The sequence below is a fragment of the Pristiophorus japonicus genome, chromosome 26, assembly GCF_044704955.1.
Source record: "Pristiophorus japonicus isolate sPriJap1 chromosome 26, sPriJap1.hap1, whole genome shotgun sequence".
Classification (NCBI taxonomy): domain Eukaryota; kingdom Metazoa; phylum Chordata; class Chondrichthyes; family Pristiophoridae; genus Pristiophorus; species Pristiophorus japonicus.
The window spans coordinates 6,551,571-6,574,140 of NC_092002.1; the positions used below are offsets into that span (position 1 = coordinate 6,551,571).

A 22,570-nucleotide genomic window follows, 5' to 3' on the forward strand; every position below is an offset into this window, starting at 1 on the left:
TCCTTTCCTCAAGGTGCTAACTCGCACCAAATCCCGCTCACCCAGCCCCCCCCACCCCCGTGCTCGCTGACCTACACTGGCTCCCGGTTAAACAATGCCTCGATTTCAAAATTCTCATTGTTGTTCTCAAATCCCTCCATGGCCCTCGCCCCTCCCTATCTCAGTAACCTCTCCCCTCTCCCCCCCAGCGAGATGTCTGCGCTCCTCTAATTCTGCCCTCTTGAGCATTCCTGATGATAATCGCTCCACCATCGGTGGCCGTGCCTTCAGCTACCGGGGCCCCAAGCTCTGGAACTCCCTCCCTAAACCTCTCCGCCTCTCTACCTAGACTGACACTCCCAGTGCAGTGCTGAGGGAGCGCCGCACTGTCGGAGAGGCAGTGCTGAGGGAGCGCCGCACTGTCGGAGGGGCAGTGCTGAGGGAGCGCCGCACTGTCGGAGGGGCAGTGCTGAGGGAGCGCCGCACTGTCGGAGGGGCAGTGCTGAGGGAGCGCCGCACTGTCGGAGGGGCAGTGCTGAGGGAGCGCCGCACTGTCGGAGGGGCAGTGCTGAGGGAGCGCCGCACTGTCGGAGGGGCAGTGCTGAGGGAGCGCCGCACTGTCGGAGAGGCAGTGCTGAGGGAGCGCCGCACTGTCGGAGAGGCAGTGCTGAGGGAGCGCCGCACTGTCGGAGAGGCAGTACTGAGGGAGCGCCGCACTGTCGGAGGGGCAGTACTGAGGGAGCGCCGCACTGTCGGAGGGGCAGTGCTGAGGGAGCGCTGCACTGTCAGAGGGGCAGTACTGAGGGAGCGCTGCACTGTCAGAGGGGCAGTACTGAGGGAGCACCGCACTGTCGGAGGGGCAGTACTGAGGGAGTGCTGCACTGTCGGAGGGGCAGTGCTGACGGAGCACCGCACTGTCGGAGGGGCAGTACTGAGGGAGCACCGCACTGTCGGAGGGGCAGTACTGAGGGAGCACCGCACTGTCGGAGGTGCCGTCTTTCAGATGAGACGTTAAACCGAGGCCCCGTCTGCTCTCTCAGGTGGACATAAAAGATCCCAAGGCACCCAAGATTTCCAAGGAGAGCAGGGGGGTTACCCCTGGTGTCCTGGGGCCAATATTTATCCCTCTAACAACATAACTAAAAACAGATGATCTGGGTCATTATCACATTGCTGTTTGTGGGAGCTTGCTGTGCGCAAATCGGCTGCTGCGTTTCCCACATTACAACAGTGACTACACTCCAAAAGTACTTCATTGGCTGTAAAGCGCTTTGGTAGGTCCGCTGGTTGTGAAAGGCGCTATATAAATGCAAGTCTTTCTTTTACCCCTCTCTCCTCCTTCAAGACCCTCCTTAAAACCTACCTCTTTGACCAAGCTTTTGGTCGCCTGCCCTAACATCCCCTTGACGTCATAAGACATCCCAAGGCCCTTCACAGGAGCGTTATCAGACAAAATTGGACACCGAGCCACACAGGAAGTTAGCGCAGGTGACCAAAAGCTTGGTCAAAGAGGTAGGTTTTAAGGAGGGTCGTAAAGGAGGGGGGGGTGAAGAGGTAGAGGGGTAAATTGAGACCCCATATACCTGTGTTAAAAATCTCTGGCACTGTTGAAGATGAGCAGAGTTAACCTGGTGTCCTGCACAAAATTCCTTCTTCAACCAACCCCACCAAGAACTGATTAACCGATGAATCACCTCATTGCTGTTTGTGGGATGATTCTTTGCTCAAATTGGCTGTATTTGTGTCCACATAGAAAAAGTGACTACACTTCAAAAGTATTTTAATGTCTGAACAACTTTGGGACGATTAAGGATGTGAGAAACGCGATAGAAATATGACTCAGTGGGCAGCACTCCCGCATGAGTCAGACGGTCGCGGGCTCGAGTCCCATTCGAGACTTGAGCACGTAAATCTAGGCCGACACGCCCAGTGCAGTACTGAGGGAGCGTCGCACTGTTGGAGGGGCGGTGCTGAGGGAGCGCCGCGCTGTCGGAGGGGCAGTGCTGAGGGAGCGCCGTGCTGTCGGAGGGGCAGTGCTGAGGGAGCGCCGCACTGTTGGAGGGGCAGTGCCGAGGGAGCGTCGCGCTGTCGGAGGGGCAGCGCCGAGGGAGCGCCGCGCTGTCGGAGGGGCCGTGCTGAGGGAGCGCCGCACTGTCGGAGGGGCCGTGCCGAGGGAGCGCCGCACTGTCGCAGGGGCAGTGCTGAGGGAGCGCCGCACTGTCGGAGGGGCAGTGCTGAGGGAGCGCCGCACTGTCGGAGGTGCCGTCTTTCAGGTGAGACTTAAACCGAGGCCCCGTCTGCCCTCTCTCAGCCACTATTTTGATGCACCTTTAGTTAGACCTCAGTTGGAAACTTGCACGAGGATTTAGGTGGTCTGGGCCAATATTTATCACTCAACCAGCATCACTTAAAAACAGGTTATTGCTGTATGTGGGAGTTTGCTGTGCAGCGATTCCTACATTACAACAGTGACTAATTATTCATTGGCTGTAAAGCGCTTTGGGATGTCTGGAGGTCATGAAAAAAAGTCACTCCGTGGCTCAGTAAAGAACGGATCTGAAGACAAACTGCCCCCCCCCCCCCAACCTCTCCCCTCGCCTACATCCCCCAGTCACACGCCCCCCCCAACCCCAACTCCCCCACGCCCCGCTCCCCTGACCACACTCTCCCCGTCCCGTGGACCCCCTCAACCACACTCTTTCTCCCCCCCACCCCGTGTCACACGCACCCCCCTCCCCGTCATACACACCCCCCCCATTCATCTCCCCCGCTGTCACACGCCCCGCCCCAATGCCCCCTCCCCCACTCCATCACACACCCAGCCCCCCCCCCCATTACACACACCCCCCCCATTCATCTGCCCCCCCCCCCGTCACACGCCCTGCCCCAATGCCCCCTCCCCCACTCCGTCACACCCCGAGCCCCCCTCCCGCGTCACACACACACACCCCATTCACCTTCCCCCCCCGTCACATGCCCCGCCCCAATGCCCCCTCCCCCACTCTGTCACACCCCCAGCCCCCGTCACACCTCCCCCCCCCCCCCCCCCCCCAGTCACACGCCCTGCCCCAATGCCCCCCCCCCCCTGGTCACACCCCCAGCCCACCCCCCCATCCACAAACCCCACGGAGACTCACCGTCCGCTGCGTGTTGGCTCTGCGGGCCTCGGCTGGCGGTGGGGAGGGGAGAATGCCCCGGGGGGGCGGGGGTCCCTGGGTAGGCGGGCAGCCTCCCGCGGCTGCCCACGATGGTGGGCCGGATCAGCACCGACAGCGGCAGCACGTTGCGACGTTCCTTGATGGGCGACGCCCGCGGGGAGTGGGCGCGGGCAAGGAGCGGAGCGGGCAAGGTGGGCCAGGGCGCCTGCGGGGAGCCGAGACTCGTGGGTCTGCTCTGCGTAGGGAGGGTGGCGTCGAGTCTCCGGGGAGGCAGGCGGGTGCCCGGTAAGGTCGCGTAGATTTGAATTGATTCAAGCTTCTTGTTTTTCCCCCCGGCAGCCTGGACCAAAAAGAAAGAAAGTGAACTTTAATTCCCGCTCTCCTCACCCATCACAGCATTCTCCCTCTCCATACCACAGTAACCGTTTCTTCTCCAAACGCAGTGTCAGCCATGGCTCAGTGGGCAGCACTCTCTCTCGCCTCTGAGTCAGGAGGTTGTGGGTTCCAGTCCCACTCCAGGGACTTGAGCACAAAAATCCAGGCTGACACTCCCAGGGCAGTACTGAGGGAGCGCCGCACTGTCGGAGGGGCGGTGCTGAGGGAGCGCCTCATGGCCGGAGGGGCAGTGCTGAGGGAGTGCCTCAATGTCGGAGGGGCAGTACTGAGGGAGCGCCGCACTGTTGGAGAGGCAGTACTGAGGGAGCACCGCACTGTCGGAGGGGCGGTGCTGAGGGAGCGCCTCATGGCCGGAGGGGCAGTGCTGAGGGAGTGCCTCAATGTCGGAGGGGCAGTGCTGAGGGAGCGCCGCACTGTCGGAGGGGCAGTGCTGAGGGAGTGCCGCACTGTCGGAGGGGCAGTGCTGAGGGAGTGCCGCACTGTCGGAGGGGCGGCGCTGAGGGAGCGCCGCACTGTCGGAGGGGCGGCGCTGAGGGAGCACCGCACTGTCGGAGGGGCCATCTTTCGGATGAGACGTTAAACCGAGATCCCGCCTGGCCTCTCAGGTGGACGTAAAAGATCCCGTGGCACTATTTCGAAGAGCAGCAGGGGAGTTATCCCCGGTGTCTGGGCCAATATTTATCCCTCAATCAACATTAAAAAAAGTTAATCCAGTCATTATCACATTGCTCTTTGTGGGAGCTTGCTGTGCGCAAATTGGCTGCTGCGTTTCCCACATTACAACAGCGACTACACTCCAAAAGTACTTAATTGGCTGTAAAGCGTGTTGGGACGTCGTGATAGTCGCTATATAAATGCAAGTTATCCTTTTAGTTCTCCTGCGATTGAAGATAATTGGCAGAAGGCCAGGAAGCAGGGTGGGGGCCGATGAGAACTTACTTTTACGCAGCGAATTGTGATCGGGAACGCGCTGCCTGAAAGGGCGGTGGGAGCAGATTCGATAGTGACTTTCAAACCGGGGAATTGGATAAATACTTCAAAAGGAAAAATATGGGGGAAAGGGCAGGGCGAGTGGGACTGGTTGGATGGCTCGGTCACCGAGCCGGCACAGGTTCGATGGGCCGAATGGCCTCCTCCTGCGCTGTACGATGCTATGATTCAGTCCCGACTGAGAGCCAGAGGGGTCGACGCAGCCTGCAGCTGCCAAGCTGATTCAGTGATCCAACACAGGGCGGATCTCGGTTACCTTTGTTCGAAGGCACACACACACACACACACACAATCAAAACCAGACATCTGTCATCCTTAAACAAAACACCTGGGATCAGAAAAAGCAACTATGCAGCACACCCAGGAGTTGGAAGGGTTGCTGAAGAGGTGTGGATCTAATTATAGGCTTCAACATTTGGCTACAAAGAGGGGCCGTCTTTCGGATGAGACGTTAAACCGAGGCCCCGTCTGCTCTCTCAGGTGCAAGTAAAAGATCCCACGGCCACTATTTCGAAGAAGAGCAGGGGGAGTTCTCCCCAGTGTCCTGGGGCCAATATTCATCCCTCAATCAGCATCACTAAAATACAGATTATCTGGGTCATTATCACATGGCTGTTTGTGGGAGCTTGCTGTGCACAAATTGGCTGCCGCGTTTCCTACGTGACAACAGTGAATACACTCCAAAAAGTACTTCATTGGCTGCAAAGCGCTTTGGAACGACCGGTGGTCGCGAAAGGCGCTATCTAAATGCAAGTCTTTATTTTAACCAACCGTACAATGCCGTGAGATTCCGAGCCCGGCTCACCTTGTTGGGTAAAACGGCCAAGTCGAGGTCTGTTTGCCGCCAGCTGCCTCCTTGCTTGGTCGCATTCCACCTCAGTTTACACGCTGAAGTAAAACACAAGAACATAAGATCAGAAATAGGAGCAGGAGTCGGCCATTCGGCCCCTCGAGCCTGCTCCGCCATTCAATAAAGCTCATGGCTGGTCTGATCTTGGGCTCAGCTCCACTTCCCCGCCCGCCCCCCATAACCCTCGACTCCCTTATCCTTCAAAAATCTGTCTATCTCCACCTTAAATATATTCAATGACCCAGTCTCCACAGCTCTCTGGGGCAGAGAATTCCAAAGATTCACCCCCCTCTGAGAAGAAATTCCTCCTCATCTCCATCTTAAATGGGCGAACCCTTATTCTGAGACTATGCCCCTTAGTTCTAGATTCCCCCACGAGGGGAAACATCCTCTCTGCATCTACCCTGTCAAGCCCCCTCAGAATCTTCTACATTTCAATAAGGTCACCTCTCATTCTTCTAAACTCCAATGAGTACAGGCCCAACCTGCTCAACCTTTCTTCATAAATCAACCCCTTCAACTCCTGAATCTACAGAGTGAACCTTCTCTGAACTGCCTCCAATGCAAGTATATCTCTGCTTAGATAAGGAGACCAAAACTGCACGCAGTACTCCAGGGTGTGGCCTCACCAATACCCTGTATAGTTGTAGCAGGACTTCCCTGCTTTTATACTCCATCCCCCTTGCAATAAAGGCCAACATTCCATGTGCCTTCCTGTTTACTTGCTGTACCTGCGTGTGATTAGATTTACCCCCCTCGGGCTCCCTCGGCTGGGACCAATTCGACAACTCTTGCAAAGAGGCAGTACAGGCACCGATGGGCCAAATGGCCTCCTTCCGTACTGCGTCATTCTACAATTTTAATTTTCAAATCCGCGTTGAAGACAATCAGCACACTGCTGACCGGACACTACACGTACTGTTTTCGTAGCTGGGCGTCTGTGAAACTTTCTTCTCGTACGCGATGTCCAAATCGGCCTCAGCCCACACACCGGCCGCTTTCTTGTTCTTCAAAGTGTCGCCTGCGGGAAATGAACAACGATTGTTAACTCACAAATCATTCACCCAACTTCAGTGTCCCCTCCACCAGGGTACAGTTACACAGTGAGTGACCCTTACACTGAATAAACAGCGACTCTGTACAGTTAGTGAGTGACCCTTACCCTGAATAAACAGTGACTCTGTACAGTTAGTGAGTGACCCTTACCCTGAATAAACAGCGACTCTGTACAGTTAGTGAGTGACCCTTACCCTGAATAAACAGTGACTCTGTACAGTTACACAGTGAGTGACCCTTACCCTGAATAAACAGTGACTCTGTGCAGTTAGTGAGTGACCCTTACCCTGAATAAACAGTGACTCTGTACAGTTACACAGTGAGTGATCCTTACCCTGAATAAACAGTGACTCTGCACAGTTAGTGAGTGACCCTTACCCTGAATAAACAGTGACTCTGTACAGTTACACAGTGAGTGACCCTTACCTTGAATAAACAGTGACTCTGTGCAGTTACACAGTGAGTGACCCTTACCCTGAATAAACAGCAACTCTGTACAGTTACACAGTGAGTGACCCTTACCCTGAATAAACAGTGACTCTGTACAGTTACACAGTGAGTGATCCTTACCCTGCTGGAACGTGTAACCTTCCCGATCAATACAACTCAACCACACAGGGTGCTGCATTGAGCCATTGGTCAAGCTGGGGGGTGGGGGGTAGATGAGGAGAAAGAAAGGCTGGGGGGAGTGGTGGGGGGGGACACGAGCCGATACCTTTCTTTACACCGTTCGGGCCCCTCGTCAGAGTCACGGTAACACGTCGCACATCCTCACCTGCCGCGACGTTAAACGCCCCGGGATTGCGAGCCTTGGGTCTTCCTCCTGGAGAGCCATCTTCCGCGTCCCATGGGGTCTTGCTGTGCTCAGGGGCCCACAGGCAGGGGGAGGGGTGCAGCTGGGCATGGCCATGCGGGCCGATTCCGGGAAAGGGATCCATTGGGTAGCAGGGTCCCATGTAGTGCGACGGGGGTCCGGGTATCATCGGGCGGGGTGATGGGGCACGGTCTGGTTGGGCATACTGGCCCTGCGGTGAACACAGTATTGGGGGTCCAAGTATCATTGGGCGGGGTGACGGGGCACGGTCTGGTTGGTCATACTGGCCCTGTGGTGAACACAGTATTGGGGTACCAGGTATCATCGGGCGGGGTGATGGGGCACGGTCTGGTTGGGCATACTGGCCCTGCGGTGAACACAGTATTGGGGTACCAGGTATCATCGGGCGGGGTGACGGGGCACGGTCTGGTTGGTCATACTGGCCCTGTGGTGAACACAGTATTGGGGTACCAGGTATCATCGGGCGGGGTGATGGGGCACGGTCTGGTTGGTCATACTGGCCCTGCGGTGAACACAGTATTGGGGGTCCAAGTATCATCGGGCGGGGCGATGGGGCACGGTCTGGTTGGGCATACTGGCCCTGCGGTGAACACAGTATTGGGGGTCCAAGTATCATTGGACGGGGTGATGGGGCACGGTCTGGTTGGGCATACTGGCCCTGCGGTGAACACAGTATTGGGGGTCCAAGTATCATCGGACGGGGTGATGGGGCACGGTCTGGTTGGTCATACTGGCCCCGCGGTGAACACAGTATTGGGGGTCCAGGTATCATCGGGCGGGGGGAGGGAGCACGGTCGGGCTGGGCGTGCTGCTCCTCGCTTTGATAGGGCATGAGGGGCGGCATGGGGTTGAAGTCGTACAGCAAGGATGGCCGGGGGGGAGGCGATAGCGGAGTGTAGGCTTGGGCCGGCTGTGGGTGCAGGCTTCGGCCCACGTTGACGGGGGGCGCGAGACGGTCATATTTACTCGCCGATTCAGACTTGCTCAGGCCGCGAGAGTTCGGCATCGCCGGCATGCCGACCGAACCATCTTTCCGATAGCTCTGAGGTTTGAAAAAGAAAAAACGCAAAAACTTTAAAACGAGAGAGAGAGAGAGAGAGAGAGAGAGAGAGAGAGAGAGAGAGACGGAGAGGAGGATTTGACAGACGGGGGCCTGGACAGGGTGGAGATAGAGAGATAGAGAGACACTGTTCCCATTGGCGGAAGGGTCGAGAACCAGAGGACGCAGATTTAAGGTGATCTCATTGAAACATACAACATTCTTACAGGGATTGACAGGGTAGATGCAGGGAGGGTGTTTCCCCCGGGCTGGGGAGTCTAGAACCAGGGTCACACAGTCTCAGGATAAGGGGTCGGCCATTTAGGACAGAGATGAGGAGAAACTTCTTCACTCAGAGGGTGGTGAATCTTTGGAATTCTCTGCCCCAGAGGGCTGTGGAGGCTCAGTCGTTGAGTATATTCAAGGCTGAGATCGGTAGATTTTAGGATATTAAGGGACTGGAGGGATATGGGGATAGTGCAGGAAAGTGGAGCCGAGTCCATGATCGGATCAGCCATGATCTCATTGAATGGCGGAGCAGGCTCGAGGGGCCGAATGGCCGACTCCTGCTCCTATTCCTCATGTTCTATGCCTTTGTGCGAAGCGTTCGGATGTCCACACGGCCACGGTTGGTTGAGTCAGTGGGTTGGATTGACGTGAGCTGGTTCTTGAGCTCAGCAACATGTCAGCCGTGGCTCAGTGAGTTCACGTCCCACTCCAGGAACCCGAGCACATGAATCCCGGCGGACACTCCCAGTGCAGTGCCGAGGGAGCGCCGCACCGTCGGAGGTGTCGTCTTTCGGATGAGGCGTTAAACCGAGGCCCCGTCTGCCCCCTCAGGTGGACGCAAAAGATCCCACGGCCTCTATTTTGAAGAGCAGGGGAGCTCTCATCCAGTGTACTGCCCAATATTTATCCCTTAACCAACGTAACAGATGATCTGGGTCATTATCGCACTGTTGTTTGTGGGATCTTGCTGTGCGTAAATTGGCTGCCACGTTACAGCAGTGACTACACTCCAAAAAGCACGTCATTGGCTGCAAAGTGCTTTGGGATGCCCTGAGGTTGAGAAAGGCGCGATATAAATGCAAGCCCTTCTTTATTTCTACCCAATATTGCCTCTCTTTCCCCCGCTCCCCCCCCCACCCCCCCCCCCCCATACTGTGCGTACCTTGGCATCCTGCTGTGCGTGGTCAGCCGTTGGGCCACTCGGCATAGACCTCAACGACTCCAGCTCCTGCGACAATCTGTCCAGTTCAAAGGTCGCTTCGTTCAGCTTCCTCTGCTCGCAATGGAACAGGTGGTTCGAGCGATATTCTGTATATATAAAAACACAGGCATACAAACAGAGGGAGAGACGTCAGTGAATGAGGCGAGGAGGAGGAGGAGGAGGAGGAGGAGGATGTGAAGGCCTTAGAGCGAGGCTGCAGAAAAGATTTAATGGTTCCAGGGACGAGGGACTTCAGTGACGGTGGAGAGACTGGAGAAGCCGGGGTTGTTCTCCTCGGGAGCAGAGAAGGTTGAGAGGAGATTTGATCGAGGTGTTCAACATCATGAGGAGTCTGGACAGAGTAGATCGAGAGAGAAACTGTTCCCATTTGGTGGAAGGGTCACAGATTTAAGGCGATTGGCAGAAGAACCAAAGGTGACTTGAGGGAAATCTCTTTTTTTGCGCAGCGAGTGGTTAGGATCTGGAATGCGCTGCCTGAGAGGGCGCTGGAGGCAGACTCAATCTTATCTTTTGAAAGGGAGCTCGATAAGTATCAAAGGAAAACTTTGCAGGGCTCCGGGGAAAGGGCGGGGGAGTGGGACTGGCAGTGAGTCGGCATGGGCCCCCTTCCGTGCTGTAACCAACATAACAAAAAAAAAAACAGATGATCGGGTCACTATCACATGGCCGCGTGTGTGGGAGCTTGCCGTGCGCAAATTGGCTGCCGCCCTTCCCACATTGCAACAGTGACCACACTCCGAAAGTACTTTGTTGGCTGTACGGCGCTTTGGGACTTCCGGTGGTTGTGCACGGCGCTCGATAAATGCAAGTTCTCTCTTTATATCTCCACAGTGCTCTGGTGGGATCACTCACTCTACCCTCGATGTTAGTGCAAGGTAACTGAAAGGGGGATGAGAGGAGCGGCCAGATCACTCAGTGATACCTTAGGGAAAAGAAAATAACCTCGCTCGGCCATAGGAAGGAGTCGGCCATTCAGCCCCTCGAGCCTGCTCCGCCATTCAATGAGATCGTAGCAGATCTGCGACCGAACTCCACACGCCCGCCTTTGGCCGACATCCCTTAATACCTTTGGTTAACAAAAATCTATCAACCCCTGGTTTAAAATTAATTGATCTGGTATCAATTGCTGTTTGCGGAGGAGAGTTCCAAACTGCTAACACCCTTTGTGTGTCAAAGTGTTCATCCCTGAAAGGTCTGGTTCTAATTTTTAGACTGTGCCCCCGACTCGCTTCTCATTTAAGACGCTCCTTAAAACCTTCCTCTTTGACCCAGCTTTTGGTCATCAGCCCTAATTTCTTCTTTTGTGGCTGGGTGCCAAAAAATGTTGTGTGTCTCTTGTAACACTGCTGGGAAGTGCTTTGGGATGTTTTATCATGTTAACGACGCTATATAAATACAAGTTGTTGTTGTACTCCTAGAATTCCCAACCAGCAGAAATAGTTTCGCTCGGTCTACCCAATCTGCCGACCTCAATATCTGGAAAACTTTGACCATGGAGACATGTGGAGCAGCAGATCCACTCCAGCTCCACAGTGAGTCTCAATGCCCATTAGACTAAGGAGGGAGGGGGAGCACGGTCTGGGCCCGAGAGAATTCCTTTGAGAGTTGAGCGAGGGTGGGTGGGTGGGTGTTGAGGGAGGGTAGGATTGGGTGGAGGCTGCAAAGCTCTCTGCAGGCGGGATTTACGCACGACCCGACAAATCCCCCGGGAGGACAGACGCACCAACGTTAGCGTCCTCGACCAGGCCAATGTCCCCAGCGTCAAAGCACTGACCACACTCGACCAGCTCCGCTGGGCAGGGCCACATTGTCCGCATGCCAGACACGAGACTCCCAAAGCAAGCGCTCCACTCGGAACTCCTACACGGCAAACGAGCCAAAGGTGGGCAGAGGAAACGTTACAAGGGACCACCCTCAAAGCCTCCCTAATAAAGTGCAACATCCCCACCGACACCTGGGAGTCCCTGGCCCAAAGACCAGTCCGCCCTAAGTGGAGGAAGTGCATCCGGGAGGGTGCTGAGCACCTCGAGTCTCGTCGCCGAGAGCGTGCAGAAACCAAGCGCAGACAGCGGAAGGAGCGTGCGGCAAACCAGTCCCACCCACCCCTTCCCTCAACCACTGTCTGTCCCACCTGTGACAGGGACTGTGGCTCCCGTATTGGGCTGTTCAGCCACCTAACGACTCATTTTAAGAGTGGAAGCAAGTCTTCCTCGATTCCGAGGGACTGCCTGATCCAGGACCCGCTCGCGGCCAAGTCGCGGAGGGACTGGCCGGTACTTGCGACCCACATGCCAAGGAGCGTCGGGAGAGGAGGAGGAGACGGAGAAAGCTGGGAGGAGCGGGAGAAAGTAAAAGGATTCAACAGAAAAACAGCCACTGCCAATTTTTCCAACCGAGCCATTACAAGAGTGGTGATGGCCACTCCAGTGGTGATGGTGAAGCGGCAAGGGGCCCAGGGGCAGCACGGACCAGCCCACACTGTGCGATGGCCCAGCCCACACTGTGCAATGTGTGTGCGCACTAGGTCCGTGCAGCAGAGCTGGTCTCCAGTCGTCCTGGTTAATCCTTGCCACTGGACCAAGACCTCGCTCTGTCAAGCCCCGTGTGGTGGCTGGTGTGCAACGGCCACCCCACGTTAAAAAAATCCACCCACAGGCATCTTCCACCCTTCAGGATGTAGTTCGGGATCCGGAATATTAGGTCCTTCATTAAAACAACTGTGAACTTTTTGGAGTGGAAGCAAGTCATCCTCAATACATTATCCACTTTGGTGGCAAAAACACGAAGGCAGATTATTATCTGAATGGCGGCACGTTAGGAAAAGGGGAGGTGCAACAAGACCTGGGTGTCATGGTACATCAGTCATTGAAGGTACAGCAGGCGGTGAAGGCGGCAAATGGCATGTTGGCCTTCATAGCGAGGGAATTTGAGTATAGGAGCAGGGAGGTCTTACTGCAGTTGTACAGGACCTTGGTGAGGCCTCACCTGGAATATTGTGTCTAGTTTTGGTCTCCTAATCTGAGGAAGGACATTCTTGCTATTGAGGGAGTGCAGCAAAGGTTCACCAGACTGATTCCCGGGATGGCAGGACTGACATATGAGGAGAGACTGGATCGACTAGGCTTATATTCACTGGAATTTAGAAGAATGAGAGGGGATCTCATAGAAACATATAAAATTCTGACGAGTTTAGACAGGTTAGATGCAGGAAGAATGTTCCCGATGTTGGGGAAATCCAGAACCAGGGGTCACAGTCTAAGGATAAGGGGTAAGCCATTTAGGACCAAGATGAGGAGAAATTTCTTCACTCAGAGAGTTGTTAACCTGTGGAATTCTCGACCACAGAAAGTTGTTGAGGCCAGTTCGTTAGATATATTCAAAAGGGAGTTAGATATGGCCCTTACGGCTAAAGGGATCAAGGGGTATGGAGAGAAAGCAGGAATGGGGTACTGAAGTTGAATGATCAGCCATGATCATATTGAATGGTGGTGCAGGCTCGAAGGGCCGAATGGCCTCCTCCTGCACCTACTTTCTATGTTTCTATGAGGGACTGCCTATGATGATGATGATGATGGCCACGGGTTCGGCTACCATCTTGGATTAAGCTGCCCCGACTTTATCAGCGATAGGACCACACGGGTTCAGCGACCGTCTTACCCAATACGGGGGCGAACCCATTCCCGAAGGGCAATGGGCTGGCCTCAAGGTGTTCATCCGCCATCCGGTTGCAAGAGTGCGGCCTCCCGCCGTTGATGAACAACTGCTCCAGTAACACGGAGACCCTGGAGGGAGGAAACAGGAAAGCCATCAATTCGCGACAGGCTACAATACGGGAGGGGGCCTCCCCCAACACGGCACGCCCCCGACCGTTAACGGTTCAGACGATCCCAGCCGTGGTTCGGTGGGCAGCACTCTCTCTCTCTCGCGCGCCTCGGCAGTCAGAAGGTTGTGGGTTTGAGTTACCCACTCCGCAAAGTTGAGCGCAAAAATCCAGGCTGACACTCCCACTGCAGGGCAGTGCTGTGGGAGCGTTGCCCTGCCGGAGGTGCTGTCTTTCGGATAAGACTTCAAACACGGGTTGCTTTCTCTCAGGCGGACGTAAAATAATCTCACGGGCTCTCTTTCGAAGAGGAGCAGGGGTGTTCGATATTTATCCTTCAACCAACATCACTAAAACAGATTATCGGTCATCACATTGCTGTTTAGTGCGCAAATTGGCTGCTGCGTTTCCAACATTACAACAGCGACTTTCTCACACACACTCTCACACACACACACACTCACACACACACACTCACACACACACACACTCACACACACACACACTCACACACACACACACTCACACACTCACTCACACACTCACTCACACACTCACTCACACACTCACTCACACACTCACACACACACTCACACACTCACACACACACACACTCACACACTCACTCACACACTCACTCACACACTCACTCACACACTCACACACACACTCACACACTCACACACTCACACACTCACACACTCACACACTCACTCACACTCACTCACACATACACACACATACTCACACTCTCACACACCGACCCTCCTTGCTCCTGACCGTCTCTAATCTATTACTTGGACACTTGGCTGAAACGAGTTCTCGCGACGACAAAAACCAGGCAAGGAATCTGCAACCACTTACAACATGAATAGTCTTGTTGACGGACTGCTGGGGGGCAGGGTGGAATGAAACTGGTTATTCAGCAACGCTCGATTACAGCCTCGATTAGTCCGGTGCTGTGGGATGCCACAGTTAGTACCTGGAACGTCTTGCTGCGATGCCGAAACAGGGACTGACTGCACCGAAGCAAGTGTGAAAACCTTTATATCCCAGAAGTTGGGCCCCGCCTATCTCGGTGGCTGTGGTTGCAGAAGCCAGCAATGCTGGGCGGAGAGGCCACTCCCGGAGGCCCCCCTGGTCGGTGTTGCACCCAGAGAGGGCGCGTCCACTCTGCCCGCTGATTCACGAGTGTATCAAGACAAGCAAGTTAATCAGCTAGGCTCGATGGTACTATCGCGTGCTTCAGGGGCCCTCCGCTGGGGAAGGGGATGGCGGGAGGGGGAGGGTCGGCAAAAGAAAGGCTTGCATTTATATAGCGCCTTTCACGACCATCCGATGTCTCAAAGCGCTCCACAATGAAGTACTTTTGGAGTGCAGTCACTGTCGTAATGTTGGAAATGCGGCAGGCAATTTGTGCACAGCAAGCTCCCACAAACAGCATTGTGATAATGACCCAGATAATCTGTTTTTGTCGTGTTGATTGAGGGATAAATATTGGTCCCATCATCATCATAGGTAGTCCCTCGGAATCGAGGAAGACTTGCTTCCACTCTAAACATGAGTCCTTAGGTGGCTGAACAGTCCAATACGAGCACCACAGTCCCTGTCACAGGTGGGACAGACAGTGGTTGAGGGAAGGGGTGGGTGGGACTGGTTTGCCGCACGCTCCTTCCGCTGCCTGCGCTTGGTTTCTGCACGCTCTCGGCGACGAGACTCGAGGTGCTCAGCGCCCCTCCCGGATGCACTTCCCCTACTTAGGGCGGACTGGTCTTTGGCCAGGGGCTCCCAGGTGTCGGTGGGGATGTTGCACTTTTATCAGGGAGGTTTTGAGGGTGGTCCCTTGTAACGTTTCCTCTGCCCCACCTTTGGCTCGGTTGCCGTGAAGGAGTTCCGAGTAGAACGTTTGCTTTGGGAGTCTTGTGTCGGTCATGCGGACAATGTGGCCCTGCCCAGCGGAGCTGATCGAGTGTGGTCAGTGCTTCGATGCTGGGGATGTTGGCCTGGTCGAGGGCGCTGACGTTGGTGCGTCTGTCCTCCCGGGGGATTTGCAGGATCTTGTGGAGACATCGTTGGTGATATTTCTCCAGCGACATTTATACCGATATTTATCCCTCAATCAACATCATAAAGAACAGAAATAAAAACCGAAAGTGCTGGAAACCTCAGCGGGTTGGAGAGAGAAACAGAGTTAACATTTCGGGTCAGTGACCCTTTGTCAGAACTGGAAAAGTTTGAGATGTAACAGATTGTTAAGGAAGTGAAAGGGCGAGGAAAGGAACGAACAAAAGGGAAGCTCTGCGATTGGGTGGGAGACAGGAGAGATTCGAGAGATTTTAACCAATAAGGGAATTTTTAACCAGTAAGGAAATTTTAACCAATATGGGAATTAAGGGTTACGGGGAGCGGGCGGGTAAGTGGAGCTGAGTCCACGGCCAGATCAGCCCTGATCTTGGGCAGGCCACATAGTTCACATGCCAGACACAAGACTCCCAAAGCAAGCGCTCTCTACCCCGAAGGTGAGGCAGAGGAAACGTTACAAGGGACCACCCTCAAAGCCTCCCTGATAAAGTGCAACATCCCCACCGACACCTGGGAAGTCCCTGGCCAAAGACCAGTCCGCCCGAAGTGGAGGAAGTGCATCCGGGAGGGCGCTGAGCACCTCGAGTCTCGTCGCCGAGAGCGTGCAGAAACCAAGCGGAAGGAGCGTGCGGCAAACCAGTCCCACCCTCCCTTTCCCTCAACCACTGTCTGTCCCACCTGTGACAGGGACTGTGGTTCTCGTATTGGACTGTTCAGCCACCTAAGGAATCATTTTAGAGTGGAAGCAAGTCTTCCTCGATTCCTATGATGACGATGATGAAATATTGGCCCCTGCTCTTCTTCGAAATAATGGCCGTGGGGTCTTTTACGTCCACCTTGGGAGGGTGGACGGGACCTCAGTTCTGAAGATTGAAAGCCTGACCTTGCCCTGGGAGATGCCCGAGTTCCCTCAGTGCCTTCCCCTCCCTCCTACCCGGGTTAAACCCTGTGAGGGGTGAGGGGAGGGAGAGTGCAATTCCATTGTAAGGTGCAACCAGCCCCTGAACATAATGCAGCTTCCCTCATTCATAAGAGTTGGACAAAGAGACAAACCAGTTTGTCAAACAAGTGTCGTGAGTCTGGGCATGTACAGACTGCAACAGCCACAGTGCGACATTACAGCAGTGACATCACACCAAAAGTATTCCATTGGTTGTAAAGCGCTACGAGACGTTGGGTGGTCATGAAAGGCGCTATAGAAATGCAACTCTTTCTTTACAATCAGGCTAATGTTCTCCACTTGCCAGGATGTGCACATAAAGAGCCGTGACCTCTAGAACTACGGACCCAGTGCTGGAAGGTGGGATTAGGGCCTCCTTTGACCAAGAGACATGATGGGCCGAATGGCCTCCTTCTGTGTAGCAATTTTCTACCGTTCTCTGAACTGCAGTAACTCTCAAGGTACTCGACACTATCCCAGGACAAAGCAGCCCGCTTGATCGGCCCGCGACCTTCAACACTCACTCGCTCCACCACCGTCGCCCCCTGGCTGCAGTCTGCACCATCTACAAGATGCACTGCGGCAACTCGCCAAGGCTTCTTCGGCAGCACCTCCCCAACCCGCGACCTCTACCGCCTAGAAGGACAAGGGCAGCAGGCGTATGGGAACACCACCACCTCCACGTCCCCCTCCCAGTCACACACCATCCCGACTTGGGAAATATAGCGGCCGTTCCTTCATCGTCGCTGGGTCACAATCCTGGAACTCCCTCCCTAACAGCACTGTGGGAGCACCTTCACCACACGGACTGCAGCGGTTCAAGAAGGCGGCTCACCTCCACCTTCTCAAGGGGCAATTAGGGATGGGCAATAAATGCTAGCCTCGCCAGTCATGCTCATGTACAGGACCAGGGACAGTTGTCCTATTGACGAGCCCTTCAAAAGAAAGCCTTTCACCTCGGGATGTCCCAAACCACTTTCTGTACTTTTTTTTTGTAGTCACTGTTGTAATGTGGGAAACGTAGCAGCCAACTTGTGCACAGCAAGCTCCCACAAACAGCAATGTGATAATGGGCTCCTTCTGTGCTGTAGAGTTCTATGATTCTATGACACTCCCAGTGCAGTGCCGAGGGAGCGCCGCACTGTCGGAGGGGCAGTGCCGAGGGAGCGCCGCACTGTCGGAGGGGCAGTGCCGAGGGAGCGCCGCACTGTCGGAGGGGCAGTGCCGAGGGAGCGCCGCACTGTCGGAGGGGCAGTGCCGAGGGAGCGCCGCACTGTCGGAGGGGCAGTGCCGAGGGAGCGCCGCACTGTCGGAGGGGCAGTGCCGAGGGAGCGCCGCACTGTCGGAGGGGCAGTGCCGAGGGAGCGCCGCACTGTCGGAGGGGCAGTGCCGAGGGAGCGCCGCACTGTCGGAGGGGCAGTGCCGAGGGAGCGCCGCACTGTCGGAGGGGCAGTGCCGAGGGAGCGCCGCACTGTCGGAGGGGCAGTGCCGAGGGAGCGCCGCACTGTCGGAGGGGCAGTGCCGAGGGAGCGCCGCACTGTCGGAGGGGCAGTGCCGAGGGAGCGCCGCACTGTCGGAGGGGCAGTGCCGAGGGAGCGCCGCACTGTCGGAGGGGCAGTGCCGAGGGAGCGCCGCACTGTCGGAGGGGCAGTGCCGAGGGAGCGCCGCACTGTCGGAGGGGCAGTGCCGAGGGAGCGCCGCACTGTCGGAGGGGCAGTGCCGAGGGAGCGCCGCACTGTCGGAGGGGCAGTGCCGAGGGAGCGCCGCACTGTCGGAGGGGCAGTGCCGAGGGAGCGCCGCACTGTCGGAGGGGCAGTGCCGAGGGAGCGCCGCACTGTCGGAGGGGCAGTGCCGAGGGAGCGCCGCACTGTCGGAGGGGCAGTGCCGAGGGAGCGCCGCACTGTCGGAGGGGCAGTGCCGAGGGAGCGCCGCACTGTCGGAGGGGCAGTGCCGAGGGAGCGCCGCACTGTCGGAGGGGCAGTGCCGAGGGAGCGCCGCACTGTCGGAGGGGCAGTGCCGAGGGAGCGCCGCACTGTCGGAGGGGCCATCTTTCGGATGAGATGTTAAATCGAGGCCCCGTCTGCTCTCTCAGGTGGATGTGGAAGATCCCATGGCACTATTTCGAAGAAGAGCAGGGGAGTTCTCCCCGGTGTCCTGGGGCCAATAATTATCCCTCAACCAACATCACTAAAACAAATGATTTGGCCATTTATCACATTGCAGTTTGTGGGAGCTTGCTGTGCACAGGTTGGCTGCCGTGTTTCCCACATTACAACAGTGACTACCCTCCAAAAGTACTTCATTGGCTGTAAAGAGCTTTGGGACGTCCGGTGGCTGTGAAAGGCGCTATGTAAATGCAAGTCTTTCTCTCACTGGGCCACGGCTGACACAACAGCTTATAAGTAGCAACAAGTCAGAGCAAATGGGCTTAAATTTCAGGTAAATATCTCAACGCTGTTCCAGATCCCAGACAACCAATGAGCAATGCCACGGAAGATCTGCTAGTACTGAAAAAAAGTGATCTCCTCCCCTTTCACCCACATGTTCATCCAGTTTAGGAGAGCAGAGCTGATGATTCAAACATTAATAGGTGTTTCCCTCCCACTATTCAATCACTGAAAGTAGCAACACAGATTAACAAGATCATAAAAAAGCAAACCAAGCCCTAGGGTTTATTTCTCGAGGGATTGAATTGAAAAGTAGGGAAGTTATGCTAAACGTATCTGACGAAGGGTCATCGACCCGAAACGTTGGCTCTGCTTCCTCTCCACGGATGCTGCCTGACCTGCTGGGATTTCCAGTATTTTCTGTTTTTATTCCGGATTCCACATCTGCAGTGTTTTGCTTTTGTATCGAACCTTGGTTAGACCATACTTGGAGTGGTGCGTACAGTTCCGGTTGCTCTATTGTGGGAAGGATTTAGAGACACTGGAGAGAGTGCAGGGGAGATTTGCGGGGGTGATGCCAGAAGTGAGAGGCTATACCTGTCGGGAAAGGATGAACAGGCTGGGTCTCTCTTCTCTTAATGCAATTGTAAGGAAAGACATTAGCTTGGATGATGTGGAATCGGTATGGGTGGAGCTACGGAATACCAAAGGGCAGAAAACGCTAGTGGGAGTTGTGTACAGACCTCTAAACAGTAGTAGTGATGTTGGGGAGGGCATCAAACAGAAAATTAGGGGTGCATGCAATAAAGGTGCAGCAGTTATCATGGGTGACTTTAATATGCAGATAGATTGGGCTAACCAAACTGGAAACAATACAGTGGAAGAAGATTTCCTGGAGTGCATAAGGGATGGTTTTCTAGACCAATATGTCGAGGAACCAACTAGGGGGGAGGCTATCTTAGACTGGATGTTGTGTAATGAGAGGATTAATTAGCAATCTCGTTGTGCGAGGCCCCTTGGGGAAGAGTGACCATAATATGGTGGAATTCTACATTAGGATGGAGAAGGAAACAGTTAATTCAGAGACCATGGTCCAGAACTTAAAGAAGGGTAACTTTGAAGGTATGAGGCGTGAATTGGCTAGGATAGATTGGCGAATGATACTTAAGGGGTTGACAGTGGATGGGCAATGGCAGACATTTAGAGATCACATGGATGAGCTACAACAATTGTACACCCCTGTCTGGCGTAAAAATAAAAAAAGGGAAGGTGGCTCAATTGTGGCTATCAAGGGAAATCAGGGATAGTATTAAAGCCAAGGAAGTGGTATACAAATTGGCCAGAAATAGCAGCGAACCTGGGGACTGGGAGAAATTTAGAACTCAGCAGAGGAGGACAAAGGGTTTGATTAGGGCAGGGAAAATAGAGTATGAGAGGAAGCTTGCAGGGAATATTAAAACGGACTGCAAAAGCTTCTATAGATATGTAAAGAGAAAAAGGTTAGTAAAGACAAACGTAGGTCCCCTGCAGTCAGAATCAGGGGAAGTCATAACTGGGAACAAAGAAATGGCAGACCAATAACTTGAGGAAGGACATTTTTGCTATTGAGGGAGTGCCGTGAAGGTTCACCAGACTGATTCCCAGGATGGCGGGACTGACCTATCAAGAAAGACTGGATCAACTGGGCTTGTATTCACTGGAGTTCAAAAGAATGAGAGGGGATCTCATAGAAACGTTTAAAATTCTGATGGGTTTAGACAGGTTAGATGCAGGAAGAATGTTCCCAATGTTGGGGAAGTCCAGAACCAGGGGTCACAGTCTAAGGATAAGGGGTAAGCCATTTAGGACTGAGATGAGGAGAAACGTCTTCACCCAGAGAGTGGTGAACCTGTGGAATTCTCTACCACAGGAAGTTGTTGAGGCCAATTCACTAAATATATTCAAAAAGGAGTTAGATGTAGTCCTTACTACTCGGGGGATCAAGGGGTATGGCGAGAAAGCAGGAATCGGGTACTGAAGTTGCATGATCAGCCATGAACTCAATGAATGGCGGTGCAGGCTAGAAGGGCCGAATGGCCTACTTCTGCACCTATTTTCTATGTTTCTATAAAAGGGAAATCATACTTGACAAATCTTCTAGAATTTTTTGAGGATGTAACTAGTAGAGTGGATAAGAGAGAACCAGTGGATGTGGTGTATTTGGACTTTCAAAAGGCTTTTGACAAGGTCCCACACAAGAGATTGATGTGCAAAATTAAAGCACGTGGTATTGGGGGTAATGTATCGACATGAATAGAGAACTGTTGGCAGACAGGAAGCAGAGAGTAGGGATAAACGGGTTCTTTTCAGAATGGCAGGCAGTGACCAGTGGGGTGCCGCAGGGCTCAGTGCTGGGACCCCAGCTATTTACAATATACATTAATGATTTAGGTAAAGGAATTTAATGTAATATCTCCAGGTTTGCAGATGACACTAAGCTGGGTGGCAGTGTGAGCTGTGAGGAGGATGTTAAGAGGCTGCAGGGTGACTTGGACAGGTTAGGTGAGTGGGCAAATATGCATGGCAGATGCAGTACAATGTAGATAAATATGAGGTTATCCACTTTGGTGGCAAAAACAGGAAAACAGATTATCTGTATGCTGACAAATTAGGAAAAGGGGAGGTGCAACGAGACCTGGGTGTCATGGTACATTGAAAGTTGGCATGCAGATACAGCAGGCGGTAAAAGAAGGCAAATGGCATGTTGGCCTTCATAGCTAGGGGATTGGAGTATAGGAGCAGGGAGGTCTTACTGCAGTTGTACAGGACCTTGGTGAGGTCACACCTTGAGTATTGAGTTAAGTTTTAGTGTCCTAATCTGAGGAAGGACATTCTTGCTATTGAGGGAGTGCAGCGAAGGTTCACCAGACTGATTCCTGGGATGGCAGGACTGACATATGAAGAAAGACTGGATCGACTGGGCTTATATTCACTGGAGTTTAGAAGAATGAGAGGGGATCTCATTCGGACGGAATTGGATAGGTTAGATGCAGGAAGAATGTTCCCGATGTTGGGGAAGTCCAGAACCAGGGGACACAGTCTAAGGATAAGGGGTAAGCCATTTAGGACCGAGATGAGGAGAAACTTCTTTACTCAGAATTGTGAACCTGTGGAATTCTCTACTGCAGAGAGTTGTTGAGGCCAGTTCGTTAGATATATTCAAAAGGGAGTTAGATGTGGCCCTTACGGCTAAAGGGATCAAGGAGTATGGAGAGAAAGCAGGAATGGGGTACTGAAGTGCATGATCAGCCATGATCTTATTGAATGGTGGTGCAGGCTCGAAGGGCCGAATGGCCTACTCCTGCACCTATTTTCTACGTTTCTATGTTCTCTGTAATGACAAAGCGGGTAATCCTAGAAGAAAGGAAAGCTCACGCAACAGGAAAAAGCATTGGAACAAGAACTCAAAACAGTGGGGTTAGGAAAAGGCCTAGCGATAATCACTCAATCGGAGCGAGATTACCGACACACAGAGTATGGACCCAGCTCACCACCGGGAAACCATCTCCAGTGTGTCGACACAATGCCACCTCTCCCCTCCTTATATTCAGATGATGTCCACTAGATATTCTCCTAGAAAATGTCCTTTGGGAGTTGTGGCTTTAGCCTCCAATCAAAAAGAAAGACTTGCATTTATATAGCGCCTTTCATGACCTCAGGATGTCTCAAAGCGCTTCACAGCCAATGAAGCACTTTTCTTGAAGTGAAGCCGCTGTTGTAATGTGGGAAACACGGCAGCCAATTTGCGCACAGCAAACTCCCACGAAC

At 53.9% G+C, this 22,570-nt stretch overlaps 1 protein-coding gene across 4 annotated transcripts in view; it reads right to left on the reverse strand.

Moving 5' to 3' along the window:
* ppp1r13l (protein phosphatase 1, regulatory subunit 13 like) overlaps positions 1-22,570 on the reverse strand; it is a 66,493-nt gene that overhangs the window by 11,067 nt on the left and 32,856 nt on the right. For 3 of the 4 annotated variants that reach the window (XM_070867723.1, XM_070867722.1, XM_070867720.1), the window contains exons 2-7: positions 13,192-13,316; positions 9,475-9,620; positions 7,205-8,306; positions 6,293-6,394; positions 5,329-5,411; positions 3,117-3,477 (exon numbers count right to left, since the gene is read on the reverse strand). In XM_070867723.1, coding sequence (XP_070723824.1) covers positions 3,117-3,477; positions 5,329-5,411; positions 6,293-6,394; positions 7,205-8,306; positions 9,475-9,620; positions 13,192-13,255 — 1,858 coding nt within the window. In that variant the 5' untranslated portion in view covers positions 13,256-13,316. Of the gene's footprint in view, positions 1-3,116; positions 3,478-5,328; positions 5,412-6,292; positions 6,395-7,204; positions 8,307-9,474; positions 9,621-13,191; positions 13,317-14,218; positions 14,497-22,570 lie in introns of those variants that run through there. The other variant, XM_070867721.1, reaches the window with a different exon arrangement.